The sequence below is a fragment of the Chiloscyllium plagiosum genome, chromosome 6 (genome assembly GCF_004010195.1).
Source record: "Chiloscyllium plagiosum isolate BGI_BamShark_2017 chromosome 6, ASM401019v2, whole genome shotgun sequence".
Taxonomy (NCBI): domain Eukaryota; kingdom Metazoa; phylum Chordata; class Chondrichthyes; order Orectolobiformes; family Hemiscylliidae; genus Chiloscyllium; species Chiloscyllium plagiosum.
Window position 1 is genome coordinate 67,141,343 of NC_057715.1, and position 11,029 is coordinate 67,152,371.

Here is an 11,029-nt window from a genome sequence, read left to right on the forward strand (position 1 = left end):
CCAGGAGACCGGGGTTCACTTCCTGCCTCAGGCAACTGTCTGTGTGGAATTTGCACATTCTCCTCGTGTCTGTGTGGGCTTGCTCCAGTTTCCTTCCACAGTCCAAAGATCTGCAGGTTAGGTGAATTGGCCATGCTAAATTGACTGTAGTATTAGGTGAAGGGGTAAATGTAGGGGAATGGGTCTGGGTGGTTGCTCTTTAGAGGGTCGGTGTGAACTTGTTGGGCCGAAGGGCCTGTTTCCATGCTGTAAGTAATCTAATCTTAATAAAAATGTGTTAAAAAGAGGCAGGTAGAACTGCAACAGACCAGAATCACTTAACTATTGCGTTCAGAGGGATTTTCGGCCTGAAGGAGATTGCACAGCTAGGGTAGAAGGGGATTAAATATGAGGGTATGGGGAAGATTGTAATAGCAAAGAACAATGGTGGTTATGATACCAGAAAAATCTCCATGGTCTTCCTTCAGTAGTGCCTTGAGGTCTTCTTTTAAAATCTATTTAAGGAGCCAAATAGAACCTTTAAGTTGATTAGATTAGACTAGATTGCCGACAGTGTGGAAACAGGCCCTTCGGCCCAACAAGTCCACACTGACCCTCTGAAGAGCAACCCACCCAGACCTATTCCCCCACCCTCTATTTACCCCTGATTAATGCACCCAACACTATGTGCAATTTAGCATGGCCAATTCACCTGACCCGCACATTTTGGATTGTGGAAGGAAACCCACACAGACATGGGGAGAATGTGCAAAATCCACACAGACAGTCACCTGAGGTGGGAATTGAACCCAGGTCCTTGGTGCTGTGAGGCAGCAATACTAACCACTGAGCCACCATGCCACCCAAAAGTTCATTTTCCACCAGAATGATCGACATCCTGATAGTGCAGCACTCCCTCAGTACTGCAATGAGGTACAATGATACCTATTGTATGAGAACATAGTGCAAATTACCACACTGTTTGCACTTAACTTACTACTTTGGAGTAATTACTGGTCAGTTACAAATTGAAGTCTTCACTTCCTGAAAGATAGAGAAATACGAGGGACTAAGGCATTCCTTATACAATAATTTTGGCAGAGATCTGGGCAGAGATTGCTTGGCTACATCCTTATTGTCTGGGAAGTGTTGGTCACTGAGAAGAGGGGGACTGAATAGGGACAAAAAAATACAAGCATAGGTGAAAAGAACAAAACAATCCAAATAAGATCTGTTCTTTATTTATTTGCAGTTCAATTTTGGAAAAAACGCATTTCTTTTCCAAAAATGAGGAAAAATGAATTGTGCACAGAATGCTTAAATTTCTTTTCTCATATCTATAGCACACAGACAATAAAATGTACTGCTTTTTAAATAAATCATTGTCATTATTATAATGAAATTAGAATAATCTGCGAAAAATATGCTCTATTTCTAATCCCAAGTGTTTGTCGTAGAAGTGTGTTTTTCAGAAATAGAAGGAACATTCCTGCTTTAACATTGGCCAATTTTTAGTGCAGTTCATATATGCTAGCAAAGAAATGAAAGACATATCAAAATATTACATGTTCAGCTTAACAGACCACAGTATTGATTGTCTTTTTTAATTGTCAGTGTGATTGTTTTAGAATATAGCTAGTGATTCAATATATTGTTCAAAATTGTGCTATTTCAATGGAAACACACAATTCCCAGAAGTACAATCAGCAGATGAATTCTCTATTACTGTATTTTCATATGCAAAGCATGTACCCACTGTATCTACCGTGTCCCATCTATCCAAGCAGCTTTTATGAAACACAATCACACAGCATTGCAGTCTAAATAAAATTTCATTTGGATTTGGCCTCCTGCTGAGAGCGACACTGCTTTGTTTTAGCAGCAGAAGCAACAAACCAGAATGGTATGTCCTGTTTTTCATGTCTCCTGGTGTGGTTTGAGGATCACAATCAAGTCGTTCATGATTTTAGGCTTTGGAATCTCATCCTCATCACACACCTTTTCCTTTCTATTTCATTTTTATTTAGTGTCTCTCTTTCTGCTCTCTACCTAGAGGGAAGAATTGTGATAAGTGGTTGTCTTTGCACATCATGGCTCTGTGATTATTTTGTTTATTTATTCTCTTTTCTTTTTTTTAGGTATTGACCATAATCATATAGATTTAAAGAGAAACTATGTAAGTATAACACATACTTCAGGTGTTTAACCTCAAATCTCTCTAAAGTTGCGGTTAAAATCTTCGTCACAATTCTTGTGAAAAGAGACTAACAGTCTTGTTTAACACTTAAAGAAAGCTTCTGTTTGTATACCAGCTTTCATTATCTGAGGAGGTCCCAAAGCAGTATAAAGCCAATAATGTTTTTTCTGAAGTATAGTCACTGTTGTAACATGGAAAATGAGGAAGCCAATTTTGGTGAACAAATTTAAATAATACCAAGAGCTTGAAATTACTTTCAAAAACCACTGGTTACTGAAACAACAGTCAAATTGTTTTGCAATATGTCAATGTATTATCTCATTGTCTTGAGACTCTAAGTATTATGTCTGTGCAATTTTTTGCTGTTTTGATTCATATTTCACATTAGCTGCACTGTTTATGAAATATGCAATTTATTGAGGACATTGGATGCATGAAAAGGAGCACATATTCACTCTGTTTACAATTTAAGAATCAAACTGAGGAGATGCTTGATCAGAAAAATATTGCATTTTGTAGCATTTTCATTGTAAAAGCTTTCTGGGTTTTTTTTAAAAGCAGCACTGTATTTGTGAAATGCTCAATTTGATTTTGATAATGTAGGGGATGTTAAAATTCCATTCTGATATACTCAATGCGTTGACAAATGGATTTATATTATAACACTGCCTGCATTATCTTAGTAAATTTTTAGCAATTAATTTTATGTGGCTTAGCAGTGTTGTTAAACAATACATAGATATTTAGCATGAAGCAAGGTACTAAAATCACCATTTATCCTTTCTAATAAATAATAAATGAATTTAGCCGAATCCTCTACCAGTTATTACTACACCTTACAGATCTGCTACACATCCAGAATCAATCTGGGAAATGGAACTATCTTCAGGTATAAGAGAATGTGCCAACTCCAGTCTGAAAATCTTGACTAAATTTAAAATAGTAACTGAAATTCAGACTGATCAATAAGAATTCATGCAGTTTGTGTTTACATATTCATTGCATCATTAAATGAAGGTTAAATGGAATTATTTTTGTAGCATTCCTACTTTATTAAATTAAAATATAGCCATCAGGCCAAATCTTCTTCTGGGCTTGGGAAAACTTAACCTGCAACCTAATACATGACACACAAGCTTTACATCCAACCTGTCACATGCCATTTTTGTCTTCTTACACAAGGGTCAGCATCGCAGTGCTCTTTGCGAGTTGCTGTGCAATGCAGGAGGAGCATGGGCGTGGATGCAGATGAGTGAAAAGGCCTCTCAGTTTTCCTTCATAGTATCCCAGCTCCCAGAAAAGTGTTTAAAGAACCTCCATAACTCACCTCCTATCTCTCTCATCCCAAGCCAGCACCTGGCTAGCTCATGTCCTTTAAAACACCCACTCCACCCCTAAAATCACCCTTGCCACCTTTATGCCCCACCGTGCATTCTGCATAGTAACTCACCCACTGGCCACAATGTACAGTCCTTAGAATCCATGCAATATGAATAGAAATATTTTACATTCCTTGTGGGAAAATATATTGAACTGTACACCATCTAATGAAGGCCTCCATTTTATTGATACCTGAAAGAAAATGAATACGTTCTGCCATGTGAAGTAAGTTCTTGTAATATTTGCAATGCTATTAACTTGTATGACCAAATTAGAAACTGCACCCAAGGCGCTATCTCTTATTACAGCTTCAATAACGTTATCTGTTGTCAAATGGGCAGAACACGGATGTTCTAAACCCTTTAATACATGCAACTCACTGATCCAATCGTAGTATTGATGTAATAACAGAGCAGATGGTTAGGTTTCTTTTTTCCCAAGTTTCAGTCCCAGGCTTTTTTTTGTATTATCTAGAGCCATTTACAGAAGAACCTCAGTTACCTGGCATTCAATTATTCGAATTTCAGATTATCCAAATAAGATTGCAAGATCCTGATACTTGGCTAAACTATGTGAGTTGGCATTCAATTATCCAAACATTTGATTATCAGAATATTCAATTATCCCAACAAAATACTCCCCACTCATGTCGCTCGAATCATCGAGGTTCCTCTGTATATGACAGTAGAAAACATGTCAGCACAGGGTGACCAGAACTATACATTTTAGGTGGCATGGTGGCTCGGAGGTTAGCACTGCTGCCTCACAGTGCCAGGGACCTTGGGTGACTCTCTGTGTGGAGTTTGCACATTCTCCCCCTATCTTCGTGGGTTTCCTCCGGGTGCTCCAGTTTCCTCCCACAATCCAAAGATGTGCAGGTTAGGTGAATTGGCCATGCTAAATTGCCCATAGTGTTCAGCGATGTGTGGGTTAGGTGCATTAGTCAGGTGTAAATGTAGAGTAATAAGGTAGGGGAACAAGTCTGGGTGGGTTACTCTTTGGAAGGTTGATGTGGACTTGTTGGGCCAAATGGCCTGTTTTCACTTTGTAGGGATTCTATCATTCTACGATGATTCATTTTCCTCAGATAATTTCTCCAATAGTAAGGCGTCGTAATGCTTGTTGACAAATAAAAAAGCTGCTCAATGTCAGGGTCAAATTCCATTGAAAGACGAGATCCCTATGTTGAACTATTGCATTAAAAACACAAACATGTTATAATTCAGTGTCTAATTTTGTTGATACATCAAATTTCATGAATAGCTTGATGTAACTAATCCCATTATTACTTTATGACCTTGGCATCAATAACAGAGAAGACAGCAGTCTAGAATGGGTGTGTGAAGAGAGGGGTCTTAAATATAGTTCTCTATATAGTGTCTAATAATCTACAATTATGGACAGACGTAAATCAACGATTTTTATGGAAGTAAGGAATTGAAGAGCCTTACTTAGAGAGCAAGCAGCCTAAGGGATGCCAAATATGTACTTCAGACTGGTATCTCAATATACAGGTAGCAGTATTGGCTTAATGTGTAAAATGAAGTCTAAGTGACATTTAAAGGTGCGAAAACACTTTAAGCTTATCTTTCAGAATATTCCAGACTCCTCAGCAGGCTTTCTATTTTCCGAGCAAAGTGTGAAAGCTTAGAGAGAGCCTTCTGCACTTCCAAAATCTTGAACCACCAGACAGAAATTTTGTGCAGGAGAAACTCCAATTTTCATTCCCATTTTAATTGGGGAACCTGACCTCAATTGATGTGGATGCATATTTGGTCACATTTGATATTCCCATACTGCAAACGTCCCAGAGGGGATTGTTGTGCTGAAAATACAGAAGAAAGTCAGATTTCTTCAAAAAAGTGTGGCCTGTTGCACCCTGGCAGAAATTCAGTCAAAGTAGACTAATTGTAGACAGTTGAAACTAGTGTTTTAAATGTTAACATGGCAGTTGAAGAACACCACTCTTATAATCATATAATGCATAAACTGAAGCAGCTCATTTGAAATATTTCCACAGTAAACCTACTATCTGCATTTTCTGTTTCATACAGACTTGTAAGTTCTAGAACTTCAATCAGTTCTGAAAAATGTGGCTTCAGGATCAGTTTAATTTGGCTAATTTAGCTGATAATTCTAATGAGGCTAAGACTATATTGGTTGCTTATACAGAACATTTGAATACTATCAAAATTCTGAGTTAAATATTCATATTTATGCATACACATTACAGTGCTGAGCTAAAGGATCAATACATACCCACACAATTATTTAATTTATTAATCAACTAACAATATTATAATTCATTCTTGGGGTGTGAATGTCTGAGGCAAGATCAGTATTTGTTGCTTATCTGTACTTATCCTTGAGAAGGTAGTGGTGTGTTATTTCCTTGAATTTCTGCAGTTTATTTAGTGTAGATACACCCACAATGCTGTCATGGTGAGAGCTCAAAGATTTCAAACCAATGACACTGAAGAAGCCATGATAATGTTCTAAGTTAGAGTGGTGTGTGCTTTGACAGGAACTTGCAGATCATGGTATTTTCAAAAACCTGCTGCCCTAGTCACTGCAGGTGCCTTAAAGAGTGTTGAACAGTGTCTGCATATATTCTATGTAACATAAACATTTCTTCTACTCTAATGCCTAGATCTACACTTAAGGTCTGTTGAATTTTTATATCACATACATGGAAGTCTTCAGATTTCTGAAAATTCTTTTGTCACAGTGGAAAGTATTAGTTTATCAATCCTCTCACAAGAGCTACTGAGCATATCTATTTCAAGCCATATCATAACAATGTCAAATCATGTGGGATGGAGATATGGGATCAAAGAAGTCCTACAAAAACATTTTTCTGTGTATATTTTAATGGTCGATAAACATTATTGCCCTATTGTTGTACACCTTAGGGAGGTAGTGGCATAATGGACATGTCACTGGACTATTAATCCAGAACCCCAAGCTAATGTTCAGGAGTCATGTATTCAAATCCCACCATGACATTTAAAATTTGGATTCAATAGAGAAAAAAAAATCTTGAATTAAGAACTAGCCAAATAGTGATTATGTAACCATTATTAATTATCTTAAGTTCTCAAATGTTCTTTCGGGAAGGAAATCTGTCATCCTTACCTAGTCAGGGCTATATTTGACTCCACACCTACGGCAATGTGGCTGACTCTTGACTGTCGTCTGAAATGGCCCTCGCAAGCCACTAATCAAGGGCAATAAAGGATGAGTAATCTGAACTGCGTGAGTCCAAGGCTCTGTGCACAGCAATGACCATGTTAGTGCTGTTCACAGAATTGACTTCTATTTGCAGAAATCATTGTTGTGCACAGACCTGGGAGATCCATCAGAAGTAAAGAAAATTAGCCAGAATTCTGATGCCTATATCCCATGAACAAATAAAACAAAACCATCTGGAAGCTGCTCACAATATTCATGTATAGGGAAGAGAGTTTTGTCTCAAGGGAAGTGATGTCCAGACCAGAAAACCCAGCACTACATGCTAACATAAAGCAGCTGTAGGTGCAGCACTTCAAAGACTGTCCTGCAATTAGACCAGACAAGTGAGAAGAATGCCCTGTCCAAACCACAGAACGACTCGGCCAGGAAGATTGTCATTTTAAAACTGCCTAATGCTCAGAGAAGCCTCTATTTACAAAGCACATGGCAAAGAACCTTTAAAGGAAGCTCTACACAGGGAGCACAAGCACCAGACTGCATGGGAATCCCTTTTCCTGGGAAATTGTGGTGAAGGGTTGTTTTTCAGACTGGAGGCCTATGACCAGCGGTATTTCACAGGGATTGGTGGTGGGGTCACTCTTGTTTGTTGTTTATATAAATGATTTGGATGACAGTAATAGGAGACATGGTTCGTAGGCTTGCAGATGTTAGCAAAATTGATGGTACAGTGGATAGTGAAGAAGGTTATCGACGATTGCAAAATAATCTTGATCAATTGGGTCAATGGGCTGAGGAGTGGCAGGTGGAGTTTAACTTGGATAAATATGAGGTTCAAGGTGAGGGGACATATTCTTAAGATGAGAAGAAAAAGTTTTAAAAAGGATATGAGGGGCAACCTTTTTTTACACGGAGTGGTTAGTGTGTGGAATGAACTTCCAGAGGAGGTGGTGGATGCAGGAACAGTTACAACCTTTAAAAGGCATTTCGATAAGTACATGAATAGGAATGATTTTGAGGGATATAAGCCAATGCAAGCAAGTGGGACTTGTTTAGTTTGGGAACATGGTCAGCATAGACTAGTTGGACTGAAGTGTCTGTTTCCACGCTGTATGACTCTGATTCTATAAGTAATATGGGAGTGTTGACGTTAAAGTTAATGAACATTACACTGACTTGAAATTAGATACTGGAGCCAGAGACACAGTTCTGTCTGATGGACTTAAATGGCTGCAAACAATGATCACAGCTTTTGTCCATCAAACTTCATGATCTATGAGAAAACAACCTCAAAGTCAAAGGTTAGTTTGGTGCAGCATTAAGGTACAAAGTCGAAGAACTCTTAGAAACTCTACGTTATGCAGAACTAGCTTTGCTTGTTGTTAAGCCAGTATAATTCTGAACTCTAAAATGTAAGAAGCCAACAATCGGAAACAAATTAACAAATTTAGAAAAGAACTGCACAACACTTCAGAAGCCGAGGGAAACTGAATATTCAATGTGACAAAACGCTCAAAGCAGATGCCAAACCTATTGTTTGTTCACAGTCAGGAAAGTGCCATCCTCACTTCTAGAAAGAGTAAGAAATGAGATTGAGGAATGCTTAAACAAGGGATTGTTTTCCCAGCTACAGAAATGAGTGAGTGATGTTCTGCTATTGTTCCAGGTCCCAAACCAAATAGAATGATTAGAATTCATATTGAATTAACACATTTGAACAAAATAGTTGAACAGTTGAACACCCAATGGCAACCATAACCAAGAGCCTAGTTCAACTCACAAATAGCATAATCAGTGGGTTTTGGTGTTGTCACGAAATGAGGAGTATCAATCTCTAGAAACCTACACGTGTTCCCAGTAACCTCATCCGGGACCAGTACTTTGAACAACATCATTGAAGACCTCTTGGTCTACAATGAGAGACTGATGGTCCCATGCGTCTTTTCGTTTGGACATCCTCTAGAGAATTTCCAAGTGTCCAGCCAGGGTGCAGCAATCTGTATGGTGATATTGGCTATGCACCTTGCTGTCTCTGCCTGAGGGACAACTTTTTCCGCACAGAAGGTGGTTCATATGTGGAATGAATTACCAGAGGAAGTGATAGAAGTGGTTACAGCTACAAGATTTAAAAGACATTTGGAGAGGTACATGAATTGGAAAGGATTAGAGGGTTGTGGGCCAAATGCAGGATTAGTTTAGTTTGAGAAACTTGGTCAGCATGGATAAGTTGAACCGAACTGTATGACATTGTCTTCAACTGTGTCACTTGTGCCTTTCATCACCAGAAGCAGAAGGACCAACCTCAACATTGTTTTTTTCTGGTCAGGTTGATGAAGGCCTTGGTATTAACCTAGCAAAGTTAAGAGAATGACATTTCTCAGCCTTATGTATTAGTATTTCTCTTAGCTTGAGGTGCAGAAGGAAAATCAGCTCACCTCTGAAGCAATTATAACTACTCTGAAGGGGATATTTTCCATGCATAGAATTCTTGAATCAATGTCTCTAACAGTGGATCTACAACATTTGAGGCAATTCATCAAAAAGTATTTCCGTCCTTTGAAGCATCATATGATTTGTCCATGTCATAATTTTGCTGAATAACCCTCTGAACAGCAGAGAAACCAAGAGAGGCTAAACACCATTAAAGACCTTCTGAGGAAAAAGTGAAAGCTTTAACTTGCTGTACACTGTTGTAGAACAGTATTATCGTATGTTCACTTCCAATGGGCCCCAGGCTGATTGGCTGTCTTCCTTTGCGTTATCATATGTCAACACTAAGCATGATAATGGTTGAGCACATTCTGGCCTGGCAGAACACTACATAGAATATCAATTATTCAAATTTAGGATTATCCAAACAAGATCTCAAGGTCCGTAAAAACATTATCTGTTATCCAAACAATCAGTTATCCGAACAAAATTCGTTCAGATAATCGAAGTTGTTCTGTAGACAGACAAAGACCACAATAAGAGACACAAAACTCATACCCTGTCCATATTGGAAGAGGGAAAGCTGATGTGGATTAGGAACTGGCAGTGATTGCAAGGTATCTACAACTGAGATCATACCTTGTCCAGGCAGAAACTGGCATCATTCGATGAAATCACAGTGCCTTGATTTAAAAATATATTCGTGGAATGAGCTGCATTCTCTGATACACAGACAGAAACTATGACTTAACAACCAATAAGGCAGGACTTAGACCAAAGTTATCCTCAGCAAACTAAAACAAGAACCCTACATGTGATTGGTGGTGAGTGAAATCATCCCAAAGATTATGTCCTTGTGAAAACAGAGATTTTTGAAGGAAGTGTAGGCGGGATGTCTAAACAGTCTGGAAAGGTAAAGATGTAGATGAGAGCTGTGGAGTAAATCAGCACACTTCTTTATATAGTTTAATGGGTAATAAATGTTACTTATTTGCACGAGTGTGATGTTGAATCTTCACCTGTACCAAGCTCCAAAATGCTAGGGACATTTGTATAATCCAAATTTATAATGGGCTTTGGGTATGTAAACTCATCATTCCAGTTGCAGAACATGGCTGTCAAATTGACGCTAATTGTCCATGCTGTTTTCAAGATAAAAACCTTCATCTGCCATTCTTTACTCATAAAGAAAATTTCTGATATCCTGATCAGAAGTTTTATAAAACATTTTGAAACAGAAACATCAGGAACTCAAGATGTTTGACAATGATATTATTGTATTTTTCAATTCCCATATACCTTATATCTTTTAATTTCTGTGCTACAGTTTTTGTTCCAAAGCCTCAGCTTTTCCAAAAACACTGGACTGGCTGTTAATAGTTTGCCCAGGGCCATGACTGTGAGTTGAATTAAGATTGCATATGTGTGTAGTGTAACAAATTGCCCAAAATACATCTTTGCAACTCAAATAATTAGATTGCAGCAACATTCATCTTTAGCTTCGAGCACTTCCAAGTTGTCCTTTCGGCACTATTTTATTTTTTCTGTAACTATGAAAATAAAATGACATTTCAAAAGTTTTGTTGAGGTCTGTGTATATGTTGGTTGTTGGGGAGCAAATGGCCGAATATACAGACTGCCTGAATAACCCTGTTGAAAGGAAACTTGGCCCATTTTGAGGGTGAAGCCTCATCGTCATGCCCAAGTTGGCATCCTGGCTGGCACAGTATTTGTGACAGTAAAGAGGATCCAGTCCACAGGAAAATAATGGCCATGTGTGGATAGTCGGTCAGGCAGCATCCAAAGAGAAGGAGAATCGACGTTTCGGGCATAAGCCCTTCTTCAGGAATGAGG

At 38.4% G+C, this 11,029-nt stretch overlaps 1 protein-coding gene across 1 annotated transcript in view; it reads left to right on the forward strand.

Annotated features, from left to right (window-relative positions):
- Positions 1-11,029, forward strand: part of LOC122550661 (PC3-like endoprotease variant B) — an 869,748-nt gene that overhangs the window by 507,103 nt on the left and 351,616 nt on the right. The window contains exon 7 of the mRNA XM_043691743.1: positions 2,118-2,155. Within this exon, the coding sequence (XP_043547678.1) occupies positions 2,118-2,155 (38 nt within the window). The remainder of the gene's footprint in view (positions 1-2,117; positions 2,156-11,029) is intronic.